The 17305-nt window shown below is 42.5% G+C and overlaps 1 protein-coding gene across 1 annotated transcript in view; it reads left to right on the top strand.

The window, feature by feature from the left end:
* The window catches only part of ZFYVE1 (zinc finger FYVE-type containing 1), a 38731-nt gene that overhangs the window by 11842 nt on the left and 9584 nt on the right, over positions 1 to 17305 (top strand). The window contains exons 2-8 of the mRNA XM_077261862.1: positions 247 to 751; positions 7624 to 7838; positions 10377 to 10483; positions 12538 to 12646; positions 13714 to 13811; positions 13902 to 14019; positions 16022 to 16192. Coding sequence (XP_077117977.1) covers positions 247 to 751; positions 7624 to 7838; positions 10377 to 10483; positions 12538 to 12646; positions 13714 to 13811; positions 13902 to 14019; positions 16022 to 16192 — 1323 coding nt within the window. The remainder of the gene's footprint in view (positions 1 to 246; positions 752 to 7623; positions 7839 to 10376; positions 10484 to 12537; positions 12647 to 13713; positions 13812 to 13901; positions 14020 to 16021; positions 16193 to 17305) is intronic.

Here is a 17305-nt window from a genome sequence, read left to right on the forward strand (position 1 = left end):
TCTTTTTCTGCATGGCATTTTATTGGTGGTCCTGCAGCAGCCTTTACATGCTTTTGTAGGAGTTGTGACTGTCACAACCCTATCAGGTGAGCATACCTACAATATTCTATTTCATTTGCTCATCAGATGAGACACTCTTTGCGCTTTCTGTCTCTCCTGCTTTATTATTTGATTTGGAAAAGTAACATTCTGATCGGTGGTTACTGCTTGTGACCCCTTTTCTTCTTGATCTTTTTGAAACTATAGGTGGAAGACGAAGATGATTTCTTGGGAAAACTGGATTGCAGTCCTGAAGATTTAGTAAAAGTTGTCTCGATTTTCGGAAACACCGGTGATGGTAAATCGCACACTCTTAACCACACTTTTTTCTACGGACGTGAAGTTTTCAAAACTTCTCCTGCTCAGGAGTCCTGCACAGTTGGTGTTTGGGCAGCGTTTGATCCTGTCCATAAAGTTGTGGTCATCGACACGGAAGGACTTCTCGGAGCTACGGTCAACCTGAGTCAGAGGACTCGGTTGCTCCTTAAAGTCTTAGCCATTTCAGATCTAGTGATCTATAGGACTCACGCAGACCGTTTGCATAATGATCTATTCAAGTTCCTCGGTGACGCCTCTGAAGCCTACTTGAAACATTTTACTAAAGAACTGAAAGCCACCACTGCGCGCTGTGGATTAGACGTACCACTTTCCACTTTGGGACCTGGAGTCATCATCTTTCATGAAACTGTACACACCAAACTATTGGGATCAGGTAAGTACCCAAGATGAATTATTGGTTTGACTGATTCATCTGCAGCTTTGTTCATTCTATAGAGAGGTCACCTTGCGCGAGATCTAGGTGACCTTCATGGTCACCATTATTGCTTGGTAATTTTTAATGTAGTAAAGTAGATTTGCGAATTGTATGATATATGAAGAATCCGCCTGGTGTAGGGTTAGGTAATTTGTTCGGCTTTTTTGGCATTTTATGTTCGAGTTTTCCCCGTAGACTTGTATGAGGTGTGGAAAATGCACAGATGAAAAGCACATGTATTTCGCACATAACTTTATCAATTAAGATTTATTAACGCTTAGTAACAGGAAGTTTCCAAAACAAATTAGGTTTAAGACATGGCTTCAGAAAGACAAAAATGCACTAAACGCAATAAAAATGCAAGTAATCTAAATGAACTAGTTGGTGCAGAAAAGTTGCTGAAAATCATCACCAGCATCAATAACGCCCGAAATATGCTCTGTGGGAACATAGCCTTAACGTGACATGTCTTTTTGCTGCTCACTTATGAGATAACCGCAACCAAGTGTGTAGGCTGGGAAATGCTGGCTTAGGGTAAAAACAAACTAACCTGGAGCTTTAAAGGGGTTGTCCAGAACGTTATTATTATTTAAAAATATATTTTTTTTTTTACTATGGGCCTAAAATTTAACAGGCAGGTAGTTTCTAACAGAGGCAGCTACCCGCAGCTCTTCTTCTTCCGGGCTACTCCGTTGTAAGGGCGTGACAGCCAACTTCATACTGATTGACTGGCTGCTGGCTCCCCGCGCAGGTAGGCAGGGATCCGGCTGTCGATAAGTATGATGTCCACAGTCAAACCTCATCAGCAGAGCAGAAGAGAAGCTGCTCTGTCAACATGTCAGCGGAAACCACTGAATTGCTGTTCAGGACCGGATCTGTGCCAGCAATGATTGGCGCCGTGCACAACAGTAAATTAGCAACTACCCGCCTGTTAGTTCTTAGGCTCATAATCAAAAGATAAAGGATAACCTAACCCCTTTAATTCCCCTGCTGTCATGGCATAACCCTCTACTCCCCCCACCCCAAAAATATTTTTTAAATGTTTGTTATGGCAATAACTCAGGACCCTGCCTTTGACCGCTGCAGCCAATCACTTGGCTAAGGCTACTTTCACACTAGCGTCATTAGGAATACGTCGTTCAGGAGAAAAAACGCATCCTGCAAAGTCTGCAGGATGCGTTTTTTCCCCATAGACTTACATTAGCGACGCATTGCAACGTATGGCTACACGTCGCAACCATTGTGCGACGGTTGCGTCGTGTTTTGGCGAACCGTCGGCACAAAAAAATGTTACATGTAACTTTTTTTGCGTGTCGTGTCCACCATTTTCGACTGCGCATGCGCTGCCAAAACTCCGCCCCCTCCTCCCCGGACCTTACAATGGGGCAGCGGAAGCGTCGTAAGACTGCATCCGCTGCCCACGTCGGGCATCACTTTCACAACGCACGTCGGGCCGAAGCTAGTGTGAAAGAAGCCATAGATTGTTAGGTGCCTTCACGGCAGAGGAGTACTGGACCTTATTTTTTAATGTTTTCATCATGTGCTTTCTTTGTACAAGTGATACGATGACGTTTCACAACTGACTGTAAAGGAAGTGACTAATTATAGATCTAGTCAGTGATAAGTAACAGCAGCTTGTTTACTCCAATGTGTGAATAATGACGTAGCGTCCATGTCCTCTCAACAGGTGGTTGTTTCATCAAAGTATAACTGCAGATAGTACAGTAGTTTTGTAAAATCAGACTTTCTACCGACATCTGATCTGCCATTGATATCCTCGTCTATATGTGGGCGAAGAGTCTGCTCTCTCGGACTCATGGACTGGACCACCCTACCCCCACACACAAGCACTCACACCTCCCCAGCCATGTCCTTCAGATCCGCATGGAGCTTATATAACCAACTTCTCACCTCCTCTGATCTTTTACATAAGGCCTATTTACTAAGTATATGGATGCCTTTAATAATCAGGCATGTCTTGTGTTCATTTCAGTTTCATGTAAGGGCAGCATATCAGCGGGGCAGGAATGCCCACCTATAAGCCCAGACTATTGGGAACAATTAATGAATACACTTGCAGCACTCGCACATCCATATGTCAATGACTGAGCACACCATGGATCTCTTGACCCGAATTTTACTGCCTCATAGGCATGCACGAGGCTGTCAAGTTTGGGTAAGGGGACTCTCCGACAGTTCATGCCTCTGTCTGTGCTCAGATCATGACACACGGATGTGTGAATGTGGTATTGGGCCTCCAAGATTTCAAAACTCGCCTTCTGTTTTATTGATGAGATGACTTTGCTTATTCTGTCCCTTTCATACGGCAAAGCGACAAGTGAAAAACTGAATCAGAAGTGTCAGATCATTGTAACTGCTCTAGTAGCCAGGGTAACTGGACTAATTAATCTTATTTTTATGTTCTCATCATAAAAATTACACAAAAAAGCAGCAATAATTGTTTTCTGTAAAAATCAACATAACTTTTTAATGGTTTGATTCAATAATACAAACCTTATTCGGATGGACTTTGTACGAGCTTGTAAGGGTGGACTTCACTTAGCGGCCACTCGGGTAAATGACCATAAAACACATGCACATCTCCAGTCTGCATGTGCGAGAACGACTCTCGGCTCTGGTTTTCAGAGGAGAGACTAGACTGTGGGCCATAAGGACGAGGAAGGTTTTACAACCCCCCATATTCTGTAGTTCAGTCTTTTAGATGATTTTTGTGCTTTTTTTTCCCACTATAAAATTGCGTGGCTTAGCTGGAAAGCCGTTTTCCGATCATAACTTCTGTGCTGGGTTTGCTGCTGTCTGTTATTATGTCCAAAAATAAATTGAAATCTCACATGGCATTTTAAGATCTGTCTAAAAGTGAGTTTTCCAGCACAATAATACATTTATGAAGACATATTTGCATCTGCGTAAACTTGTAGCACCCGTTTTTTCTTATTTTACCTTTTAAAGGGGTTTTCCAAACTTTAGATACTGATAACCTATTCCTAAGGTACCTGGATCTCCTCAGGACCTCCACCAATCGTCTGTTTTCAGCACCGACGATGATTAGATGTAAACTGTGAATGCAGCTGCATACACTGTGTAGTGGCCGTTCTCGGGTACTGCAGCTCAGTGCCTATTCAAGTCAATGGGAGCTGAGTTGTAGCACCTGGGGATAAAACTACACCGTGTATGGAGCCCCAGTCACTGTTTACATCCGGTTATCGTTGATGTTGATTAGTTGTAGTGTCGAGAGTCAGATCCCTGCAGATCTATTGTTGATTACTAGTGATGAGCAAGCGTGCTCGTATAATGAGTAATCTCCGCATGCTTGTGTGCTAATAGTGTCTTCTTCCTGCTCGAATACTATGTTCGACAGCCCTAGCACATGCAGGGCTTACCTAAAAAAAAAACAGGCAATCCCTCCATGTGTTGTGGCTGTCAAACAGCCGCGAGACATGCAGTCGCTGGGACTCCCAACATATTTTTTGAGCAGGCCGAAGACACTAGGATAGCGCATGAGCATGATCACTCTTCACTATTGATTACCTATTTTAAAAAGAATCTACCAGTGAGTTTTTGCTAAATCCTCTCCAAGCAGCATGATAAAGGGGCAGAAACAATGATTCCAGCAATGTATTACTTAGCTTACTTGGTGCAGCAGTTGTGGTACAATCCCTATTTACACTGCTGCAGATCTAAAAGAGCTCGGAAGGTTTGTACAGAATAGGAGGCACAAGACCACTAGTCCCCTAGTGATAATCTGTGGCTCATAAGACACAATTTTTTTTAAAAAGCATCACATAGCCCAGTAAGTGACACATTACTAGAATCAGGGTCTCTTCCACTACACCATGCTGCTCTCAGATTACATAGTGTAAAACCTGCTAACAGATTATCTCTGGGGATAGGTCTTCAATACCTTAAAGGGAACCTGTCACCCCCAAAATCGAAGGTGAGCTAAGCCCACCGGCATCAGGGGCTTATCTACAGCATTCTGGAATGCTGTAGATAAGCCCCCGATGTATCCTGAAAGATGAGAAAAAGAGGTTAGATTATACTCACCCAGGGGCAGTCCCAGTACGATGGGTGTCACGGTCCGGGGCCTCCCATCTTCATAGGATGACGTCCTCTTCTTGTCTTCACGCTGCGGCTCCGGCGCAGGCGTACTTTGTCTGCCCTATTGAGGGCAAAGTACTGCAGTGCGCAGGCGCCAGGAAAGGTCAGAGAGGCCCAGCGCCTGCGCACTGCAGTACTTTGTTCTGCCCTCAACAGGACAAAGTACGCCTGCGCCGGAGCCGCAGCAGGAAGACAAGAAGAGGACGTCATCGTAAGAAGATGGGAGGGACCGGACCGCGACGCCCATCGTACCGGACCGCAGCGGGACCGCCCCTGGGTGATTATAATCTAACCTCTTTTTCTCATCTTTAAGGTTACATCGGGGGCTTATCTACAGCATTACAGAATGCATTACAGAATGCTGTAGATAAGCCCCTGATGCCGGTGGGCTTAGCTCATCTTCCATTTTGTGGGTGACAAGTTCCCTTTAATCCCATAAACGTCCTTTAAGGAGTAAAAAAAAAAAGTATCTTTACTTGGCTTCTGTGGCCGTGGGTCATACCATATTACTGTGTCAGAAGCTATTGCATCTCCTTTCCAACTTCTATACACACCCTTTAAAAAGAAATAGCTGTGACTACTGCTCATCGGCACATGTAGCACACAGGCGCGTGGTTCTCTAGAATCTCTAAATGGACCTGACTTTCCTGTCCGATGTCACGTTGTCTCCACATTCCGGAATGTCTGTGTCACTTGTTGTTCACTGACCTGTGATGTTACCCTGAATCGTAACTTGTCTGTCCCTTCTCTACAACCCTTTAGTGTCCAATAATAGAGTATCCCAACTGATGTTTAGAGCAGAATTTAATTTATCGGGGTATGTGTCCTAGGGTCGCGTTTGGTTCCCCAGGACCACGATCCTGTTTCTGCAGCCTGAAATCTGCTGCAAAAATTTGTCTCTTTCATGTCTTCAGAATTTGGAGATGGCTTGATGCCCTCTGCACCCTTAATGTGGCGAGGCCACACAACTTGCAACACTCTCACACCCTACCTGTCAATCAGGACGGCATAGCTTTATATGTGTGTAGCTATCGCTCTATGGGAGGAACATTGTAGGCTTTCCTTTGCTTACGGGGTGTCAGGATTAGGACGAGTGGTTTAAGGTCTCCTCCTTCTGCCCAGGTTGCTTCTCTAGATATTTGTAATCTGAGCCCTGATTCTGGCAGGATATAAAAAGTCATAATCCCAAAATCTGTTTTTACAATTGTTTATATGGATGTTATAGAGGGTCTTCCTGAGCCCCCTCTTTATCTTTTTTTGAGCCAGACCTATCTCATAGGAGCTGTAAATAAATAAAAAAAAAAAAATGATTCGCTCCACGTTCCCTATAACGACGAAGGCTAGATGGGGGGGGCAGACGTTAAATCCGTGTCTGAGGATCGGTGTGATGATGTACTGGAGATGACTCCAAGGTTGTCTCCAAGTGAGTCCTATCGCAGACTGTACAGTACGCCTGGCCTCTTACATTAGGTGGGAATTGGGCCCAAGCTGAGGATGCCCGCCTCATACTTATGTCATGGGAATGTATTTTTATTGGTAGTTTTTGCAAGTACACAGATAAGGTATACTCAAAAAAAGATACAAGTGGACCCAATGATCAGTATTTTGGTACTGTTGAGGAATGGGATAGATCCAGAGTCTCCAATTATAATTGGTGTATTGAGTTCTCTTCTAGGCCTGTAAACTCCTGGCTTAATACGCACTCTCCCACCATTCCAGGACTGATAAATAAAATGAATAATTAGACTTAAAAAAGGAAATATATCGAAAAAGAAATGCCATACATAAATTTGAGCATACAGTGGCATGTAAAAGTTTGGGCACCCCTGGTTACAATTACTGTCATAGTGAACGGTTAAGTTAAAGATGAAGTGATCTCTAAAATGGCTAAAGTTATGGTGACACATTTTCCTTTGTATTTTAGGCAAAAAAATATATATTTTAATCATTTACACTTTAAAAAATGCCATGCCACTGTATGTGAGAGGTTTGGTTGAATACCCCGGACTTGTCATCCAGAATTCTACTCCCAGAATGGGCAGCAGTGTCATTGTGGGCCTCTTTACTAAAGAGGACCTAAATTGTCTGGATTCCCTTACCTCTTCTTATGAATAGTTAATGACCTCTTCCTTTCTAACCATTTTCAATAGACCAGGGATTGTCTACTTTCTGAAACATTTTTTTCACTTAAATTCATGTAATCGGGGCTAAACACCATATTTGCAATTGGGTTTCATTACAAATTTTGCCATTTATAGCCGCTGTGTTGCACTGTTTATATCTATCTATCTATCTATCTATCTATCTATCTATCTATCTATCTATCTATTATATGCAGTAACCTGATTGATAAAATTCTACTAAATCTCAAAGCTGTGTCGTGTAATAGTATGAACCCGGCCCCATGTCATACAGATTAACGCTATCTTACAAGTGCATCACACCAGAGATATCTCCTAATGAAGAGCGAGTCCTATAACATCATCTCTACAGACAATATAGGCAGTGATTGCTTTTAATAAAGCTGCTAATTATTTTGTTTGTACATGTATCTAGTTACCAAAGCTAAATGACTTGCATGAGATTTTCTTCTGAATCCAGTGATGATGACTGCAGTTCTTGTTTACGGAGATCTGCGTGGGTTGGTTATCTCTTGGCAGTTGCCATACACATTATACGTGCTTTACTTCTTTTTGATATTCCTTTTGTAGAAAAGGCCTCTGAAATCCCGGAGAAGGTCATTCAGGACCGCTTCCGCAAGCTCGGTCGATTCCCAGAAGCCTTCAGCTCCATACATTATAAGGGAACTCGTACCTACAACCCACCCACTGACTTCTCAGGACTTAGACGATCAATCGAGCAGCAGCTGGAGAACAACACCACACGCTCATCCCGTCACCCCGGGGTCATCTACAAGGCTTTAAAGGTAAGCATACAACTGATAGAAGGTCAGTTCCCAAATAGTAGCATTTGTCACATGGGTGCTACTAGCTCTGATCTGGCAGGTGCCCAATCTGTTGCCTATGGCAAACAATTAGTATCTAAAATGCACCTTTTTTCTTTATTATATTTATACTAGTTTGTTTTCTTATACTTTTATTTGACTTTCCAGTGATTATTGTGTTCTAACATTGTATACAGCAGGGTAAAAATGCTCCTCTTAGGATTTTGGAGGAGTATGTGGGTGTGCTTTGGGATGATGTGAATGAAATAGTGGAACTGTAAAAGACGGGTCTGTAAAAGGACATTAATAATAGAACATCACTGCACAATGCAGCCAGAACTTAAAGGGGTTTGTCCAGTCTTAATCTTCAAGTCTGCAGTCACTCTGTCACTGCAGACTTGTGGATCTTCACATGGCACTCGCTGTGAGGATTCTTCGGCGCCGTATGCAGGTGGTCATGTTCCCACAAGTATTCGATATGCATACTCTCTGCCACATTCCGACTAGACTGTTTCCAGCCTCTCTCAATACACTTGCCTAGAGCAAGGGTGCACCCATCAAGTCTGTATGTGGCCGGGGGTATGCATATCGATGACAGTTGTTCCCGGCATTAGAAAATCCTCACTGTGCGCAATGTGAAAACTCACAAGTCTGCAGTCACTTGTAAGACGGGACACCCCCTTTAAGCACTAAGTGGCGGAGCTGTAGATCTGACCTTTGAATGATTTCAGAACAATTTGATGATGAAGAAGGCTTTTTCCGGCATGATGGAGACCATGTCACAAGGGAACAGATAACTAAGCGGCTCAGATAACAAAACTGACATATTGGGTTCATAACCAAGAAACTCCACAGATCGCAGTCCCACTGAGAACCTGTGGTCAATCCTGAAAAAGCGGGTGGACAAATAAAAACCCAGAAATTGTGATAAACCCTCAGCACTGAAGAGACAAGAATGGGCGGTCATCAATCAGTCAGGATTTCGCCTAGAAGCGTATATCCAGGGAATTGCAGAAGTCTGGAAAAATTATGATCATCTCTGTAAATATTGTTTACATAAACTTGATCTATTTGTAAACAAAAGGTAATGAACTACTGAAATGTTTGCAATTGTTCTCCAGTAACCATAGAAACAATTGTTCTCCAGTAACCATAGAAACAATTGTTCTCCAGTAACCATAGAAACATCTGACTTAAAGTTTTGAAAACACCAAAGCAGCGAAATTTGTGAAAACCAAAATTTGTGTTAGTCTTAAAACTTTTGGCCACAACTATGTATCAAGGACAAAGTAAAGCAGATATGACTTCAAACCATCCATGACGGCAACATAACTTTAAATTTGTAGAATATTTACAAAAAACTACTAAACTTTACATGCTGAGTGAGATGGAGATTTTGCGCTGCGGCGTCCATTCTGGGGCACGCTACGTCTGTATGAATTATCATAGGAATATGAAATAAGATGTCATTTTGTAGTAAGTGGCGTCAGCTGGCGTTCAATAACGGTCAGTGAAGCGGTTTGCACAGGGAGGGGAGGAAGAGAATATGATCGGATGTAAAGAAAACTAGGAGAATAAAGCAAGTCACGACATGGCCCTTGTAAAGTTCAGCAGTGATGCTTTCTACTTTGTAATGTTTGTGGCTGTCCATTTCCAGATGAGGTGTCCTGCATAATGTATGCAGACCTTGTCCATGTAAAGCATTATCGGTTGTACGAGCACCATTAACCTATACGTATCTCTGCAGTTGGGTCGACCTTCCCAGTAATAGACACAATTTGCATTTACAGTCAAAGAAATGAATGCAGCAATCGTTACCTTTTTCCACAGTGGCCTGACTTTTATAGGGTTAATGGTGTACAGTGCACTTACTTTATTAAGTGATTGCATCCTATAAAATTGTATTACATTTTTCATGATCTCTGAGGCTCACAGTTATAACGTATTTATTACATTGATCATGGGATAATTCACAAAAATTATCTCACATACACAAAAAGAAATCCTTTACTTTAAAAACAAGTGTCCATGTTATGCCAGGCAGGAACACTAACAGTTATAATTGATCCATCCGTACTCTTGGCCCTCCAAGTACAGGGACAGCGCTGCAACCAATATGTAAGGTCAGTGGCTTTACTTGAGCAGTTTGCACAAGCGCATTGATTGGCTGCAGCGCTGTTGAAGTGCTTTTAGTTAGCACTGCTGCAGACAAGCAGAGACCAGTCGGCAACAAAGAGCCGGTACTGGATATGGGAAGGGTCAGTGGTGCTCTATATTTGTTTTTTTAAAACTACAACAGCTTATGGAAGAAAGTTGCTTGACAAGGGATAATCGCCTATAAACATTATATTTTTGCATTTTATTTATGTACTTTGTAAAAGGGAACATTATTGTGTTTCAGTCTGATGGCGCCGCTATTTCACAATCAGATTACTGCTTATATGTTGTGTGTTCATATTGATTTTTTTTTTAACATGTAATCTATTGTCTATGTGAATAACTGATCTTGTTCCTTCCCAGGCACTGAGCGATCGCTTTAGTGGTGAAATACCAGATGACCAAATGGCACATAGCTGTTTCTTCCCTGATGAGTATTTTACCTGTTCTGCCCTGTGTCTTAGCTGTGGGTAAGTGTCAGTGTAACAATTTCTAGCAATTAGACAATAAACAGCATGTCATCAGAGGATGTCCTTCTTTAAACTTTTTTTTTTTATTATTTGTGTATTTGGGACTAAAAATAATTTTTGCAATAGGGTTTTATTAAAACTTTTTGCAGCGTTTAAAGGGTATCTGTGAGTAAGTTTTTGCTATTTAATCTGAGAGATAAGAACAGAGAGCCTGATTCCAGGGATGTGTCTCTTACTGGGCTGTTCGCTGTCGTTACATTACAATCAGTGTTTTATTAGCAGGAGTTTAACACTGGAGAACTAGGTGTCACATGCATGGCAGTCCAGCTAATCTGTCTGACCCCGCCCCCCACCACTGATTAGCTGCTTGCTGACTGTGGACGGCCAATTAGGGGTGTGGGCGGGCAGAATTTTGAGCCCTGCTGCATCTACATCTGAGAACACAGGGATTCTATAAATCTACACCAATTAGCAAAGTGATACATCCCTGCAATCAGGCACTCTGCCCCTACATCATATTGCTCTCAGATTACGTAGCAAAAACTTGCTGACAGGTTTCCTTTAACTTTTACAAGCTCTTTGTTTCCCTGCACATCAGACTTTGATGTGGTCAGTAATAAATCAGCTGGGAGGAGCTCATAGAAAAATCAGATAGTTACAAACTCCCCATCAGAACGTTATGGTGCGCTCACTAACGGATTCTTGGTCAAATAATTCTGCGGCCAACAATAAAAAGTGCAGTACAGAGGCTATAGAAGGCAAAGGTGTAACATTTTTATGAAAACCCATTTTTTATGTCTATTCTAGTCTACATGTATGTCATTTTCTTAGAATTGTCCTAAAATGTTTTGATGAATGTAAATGAGAAAACTCTTTTGAAAGGCCATACTGTTAAAATAAATAAAATTATATTACTGTGCCTGTTTCTGGCCTAATAGGTGGGACGTTACGTTTTATAAAAAGATATTCTAGGGTAGTTATAATGATGTAAAAAAAAAAACAGAAATGCTTCTCCTTTTAGATTAGTTATTACTGTAATAATTCCATACAAGTTTGACGTCAGAGTGGTCTTATTCCCGTTAGCGCGGTCTTATTCCCGTTAGCGCGGTGTTATTCCCGTTAGCGCGGTCTTATTCCCGCTGGCGTGGTCTTATTCCCATTAGTGCGGTCTTATTCCTGTTGGCGCGGTCTTATTCCTGTTGGCGCGGTCTTATTCCTGTTGGCGCGGTCTTATTCCTGTTGGCGCGGTCTTATTCCTGTTGGCGCGGTCTTATTCCTGTTGGCGCGGTCTTATTCCTGTTGGCGCGGTCTTATTCCTGTTGGCGCGGTCTTATTCCTGTTGGCGCGGTCTTATTCCTGTTGGCGCGGTCTTATTCCTGTTGGCGCGGTCTTATTCCTGTTGGCGCGGTCTTATTCCTGTTGGCGCGGTCTTATTCCTGTTGGCGCGGTCTTATTCCTGTTGGCGCGGTCTTATTCCTGTTGGCGCGGTCTTATTCCTGTTGGCGCGGTCTTATTCCTGTTGGCGCGGTCTTATTCCTGTTGGCGCGGTCTTATTCCTCTTGGCGCGGTCTTATTCCTCTTGGCGCGGTCTTATTCCTCTTGGCGCGGTCTTATTCCTCTTGGCGCGGTCTTATTCCTCTTGGCGCGGTCTTATTCCTCTTGGCGCGGTCTTATTCCTCTTGGCGCGGTCTTATTCCTCTTGGCGCGGTCTTATTCCTCTTGGCGCGGTCTTATTCCTCTTGGCGCGGTCTTATTCCTCTTGGCGCGGTCTTATTCCTCTTGGCGCGGTCTTATTCCTCTTGGCGCGGTCTTATTCCTCTTGGCGCGGTCTTATTCCTCTTGGCGCGGTCTTATTCCTGTTGGCGCGGTCTTATTCCTGTTGGCGCGGTCTTATTCCTGTTGGCGCGGTCTTATTCCTGTTGGCGCGGTCTTATTCCTGTTGGCGCGGTCTTATTCCTGTTGGCGCGGTCTTATTCCTGTTGGCGCGGTCTTATTCCTGTTGGCGCGGTCTTATTCCTGTTGGCGCGGTCTTATTCCGATCTCATGTCTTCCAGAGCAGGATGTAAGAACAGTATGAATCACTGCAAGGAAGGAGTTCTTCACGAAGCGTCGAGACGCTGCAGATACTCTCATCAGTTCGACAACAGAGTCTTCACTTGTAAGGTAAGTGAGAAAATCGGTGGGATCGTTATCATCGATATTTATTTTTAAAAGGAATAAGACCCTATCCATGTCACTCTGCAGAGGTTATCGGACCGCCTCTCATTGTCCTGCCTGTTGGACCTAACTTTGGTCACTCAATGTTTTACCGAAAACCACAATGAGTCTATATGGCTTTACCATCTTGTAAGTACAGGCAACACAATGAAGCGGAATATCTGCTGTAGTGAATATGCAGAAAAGCCGCGTGCCGAGAAGGATTTCCCCACAATATCTATAACTGAATGCGCTCACATTACCTTGTTCATCACATTACTACCGAAAAGACTGGTCACAAAATTCTGGTAGATTGGGTTAGACATCGGAGACCCTCAGTGCTCCCAAAGAGGTCTTCTGTTGTGTTAAAGATCAGACTAGTAGCAGAGATATAGAAGACATCAAACAAAAATGTTGCTTTTATTAAATGAATAATAAATGTACAGTTTCACAACGCGTTTTGGGATTTGGGCTTCTTTTTCAAGTGTACAGAGACTTTGTACATTTATAGTCTGCATTTTTCCTGGCTACTGTTTTCCAACATTTGAGATTTATTGAAGTCTAATATCACCCTGCGGACCTCATCACAGAACATCTATTATTTGCTGTCATTATCATCTTATTTTGTTTGTCCTTTGTCCTAACACTCTTAGAGGGTGATTCGTCAAAGTGTTTTTGCCCGAAAAATTGGAGCAAAGCATTTTTAAGCTTTTGGTGTTCATACTAGTTCCAGGCAGCTCCACTAAAATGGGTGGAACAGGGGATGGGGCTGGGATATGGCTACACCCGACCTTAAAATGTATCAATAGTCATCCTTTCTCTGACTTGAGTGACATTTTTGGTGTGCCACATGCCACTGATAAGATGCACTGAATTTATTAAGTGGTGTTTGCCTCTTAAGGAAGTATAGGAATTACCAGATCGGACCCCATTGACTTATATACAGAATGCCTTACCGAAGGGCACAGAGACGACCTGTTAGATTTTTTTTTTTCTGTCAGTTAGATCCAAATCATTGTGTTCCCCTTTTTTAGGCTTGCTATGAAAGTGGGAGAGAGATGAATGTGGTACCCAAGACTTCTGCATCTACAGACTCCCCATGGTTGGGGCTTGCCAAGTATGCCTGGTCTGGGTAAGTCATGTCCTCTGCATCTCGTTAGACGATCAGTTGCAATATTTCGTTGACATGAACCTTCTTATTAGTACCTGTTTTTGCATTTAGGTATGTGATTGAGTGTCCAGACTGTGGGGTGATCTATCGTAGTCGCCAGTACTGGTTTGGAAATCAGGATCCAGTGGATACCATTGTGCGCACAGAGATACAACATGTGTGGCCAGATGTGAGTCATTAATTTCTTAAACAGTTTGTCCACCTTTTGGAGACTTTTTTTTTTCTTGAACGGGTTGTCCAGCCTTAGGGAACAAGTGTGTAGTCATCCTGTGACTGCAGACTTGTGAATTTTCACCGTGCACGCTGTGAATCTGTGCCGTCACTGGGAGCTGGTGAACGCATGACCTCAAGTATACGATATACATGCAGTCTCATGCCGACTAGACGTGTGTGGCCTCGCTCCATGCATGTGTATTGAGCGACACTGGATACAGTCTAGTCGGTATGTGGCCTGAAGCATTCAAATCAAATATTTACTTGTGGTTACATGATGGCCCAATCCCAGCACTAGCATGGGAGAATCCAGACAGCACGCACTGTGAGGATTCACAAGTCTGCAGTCACGTAAAGAAAGCAGGACAACCCCTTTAAATGCACATATGTGAGGCTACAAATAATTTATGCAATTGGATTTTATTTAAAAAAAAAAATGTATCGTTCGGCTTTTACAAGCTCTTTGTTTTCCTCCATATTCAACTTCAATGTGATTTGTGACTATAAATCAGCTGAGAGGAGCTCGGCTAAAGACAGGTAAGGGTTACAATCTCCGAGTCAGACAGTCATGAGGAGCTCACTGACAGATTCTCAGTTATCTCATTAGGTAGCTAGCAATAACACAACCCAAACACTATAGAAGGTAATCGGTGCAAAATTTTAAGCGGAAACAAAATGCAAAAATAATTTTTAGCTCCAGTTACATACACCTAAAAAAAAAAAAATGTCCCCAAATGCTTGAGCCATACCATTAATTTGCATCCATTATTCCAAGATATGCAGCCAATAAGCAGAAGAAAATCTTACTCCTAGTCTCTTGTGCGGGTTATTTGTACAATCTATAAGCAGATAGAAGTCTTGGGCCCCTTTCACACATCAGTTTTTTGTCATCAGTCACAATCCGTTGGCTCGATGGATCCATTGCAGATTGTGAAAAACTGATGCAACGGATCTGTTTTTTGGACGGATCCGAGTAGCTGATCTGGCTATTTGGATCGGAGCATGCTCAGTTAAAAAAAAAAAATAATCCATCGCCAGATTGCGTCATTTGACGGATCCGGCGCCATAGGCTTCTATTCTAGGAAACGACGGACGGCGACATTTTTTCGATGTACACAAAAAACGTTACTATGTTCGTTGTCTCCAGCCGCCGGACAAACAATTTTCTATTGATCCGGCGAACGACGGCTGAAACGTCAGGCCATCCGTCGCTAATACAAGTCTATGAGAAAAAAAAACAGATCTGGTGGCATCAGTTAACGGATCCGTTTTTTTCAAAATTCGACTAATTTCGACTTATGGCAAAAAACTGATGTGTGAAAGGGGCCTTACATAGAGCAGTTTGATCTACCTCCTTACTATAGTAAATGCAACAACAAAATTATAATGAATCGATACATGAGATATCACCCTATAATATAACTAAACCTACTCCAAAAAATAGGATGAAAAAATAAAAGTACAAAACCCATATAATGCAAATATGAAAATGTATTAATGATATTAAAATACACATAAAAGAGGGGAAAACCAAACAGGAAATACAAAAACCCCAATGCAGTAATTGGAGTGGGTATATGAACACAATCATAAACTGGTACACTTTAAAAAAGAATATCCCATTACATATAGCCTACATATGTTTGCAAACATGCATTCAAAAATCAGAGAGGCATAAGGAATAGGATAGAAAAATGTCCTATAACATTGTAAAAATCCATACCCAATAATATCCTGTTTGCTCCAACGCACGTTTCGCCTAGTAATGGATTTTTCAAGGAGTCACCTTACTATAGTGTCAGAATTACATTGTCCAAAATTGCCGAGTTGCGAGTCAGAGGCGGAATTAGGATGACATCTCCCCCACAACTGGCTGGAGCCAGGGGGACCGCACAGATGAACAACTCCTGAATTAATTAACTCTTAATTCAATAACTTTTTTTTTTTTTATTCTTTAGTCTGATGGATTCCTAAAGGATAACAACAATGCCGCACAGCGTCTTCTGGATGGTATGAACTTTATGGCCCAGTCCGTGACTGAACTAAGTATTGGACCCACTAAAGCAGTGACATCGTGGTTGACTGATCAGATTGCCCCGGCCTACTGGAAACCAAACTCACAAATTCTGGTAAGATTATTATTCAGGTTTTTTTTTTTCTTGCCTTTAAACTCAGACTGGATTCCCACATGGTTGTTTTGTAAATAGATAGTATGTGATCCTACACTCCCTGACAGAAGTTATGTCGCTTATCCATGTTATGTAAATAAAAGCTTATAACCTGACGTTAAATTCATCCATTGGTTGTATAAATTATTCTTTTGAAAGCTGAAACCCTCCGAAATGTGGTTTAGGTTAAGAAATAAATTGGCATCAATGCAGAAATATTGATCAGTTAATGGACACAGAATGGTCAGATTTTGGCAAGTCAAAAGTTTTGTCGCCTGGTCATATAATGCACCCAATTCTAGTTTACATCCTCACCTGTGCTCAGTAAATGATCGGTTAATTAGTGTGTGTGTATCAAGAGAAACCCAGCACCCCAGACCTTCACTTGAACTGCACAGCTTGGAGCTTCATAGGTCGTGAAAGTTGCAGAATCTGCACAGTGCTGGCCCCGACGAGGAAAGGGCTGCAGAACTTATTGGCCACTTCATTGGGGCGGGCACGTTGTCTACTGCCACCTGGAGGCTGACACTAGTATTACATCCTAAATGCAAATTGGCTCCTCCACGGCAGACTATACCTCGGCTGCCAGCACCAGGTTCCTCAGTCTAGTGAGGAAGCAAAAAGAATTAAAGCATGAAAATCAAAATAATCCAATTACACCCCAAGAGAAAGTGCAAAGTAAATGCACTCCCGACTGGGCAACCAAGGTTGGGTGCTGTGTCCACTAATAAAGATTTTCCGGTGAGTACCAAAAATATTTGCTTAGCGTTGCATCCAGTTCAAGGTTTTTCCTTGCATGGGGGACAGATAAAAACACTTTGGAGCAGTCGTGAAGTGGCCACTGTTACCGGCTATTTCAGCACAGCTTCTATGCCATAGCTGTTCTGCAGCAGTTGGCAACTGCCACTAGCAGTATTTACAACTGGACCGCACCTGAGCAAAAATTTGCTGATCGGTGGGTTTGCCACAATTTGGGACCCCACCAATCTGCTTTTGATGACCTATCCTGCTGACACTGTAAGCCCGGACAACCCTGTTAAATAATAATGTATTCTCTGTGGATAAAGTGTGTTG

The sequence above is a fragment of the Ranitomeya variabilis genome, chromosome 1 (genome assembly GCF_051348905.1).
Source record: "Ranitomeya variabilis isolate aRanVar5 chromosome 1, aRanVar5.hap1, whole genome shotgun sequence".
Classification (NCBI taxonomy): domain Eukaryota; kingdom Metazoa; phylum Chordata; class Amphibia; order Anura; family Dendrobatidae; genus Ranitomeya; species Ranitomeya variabilis.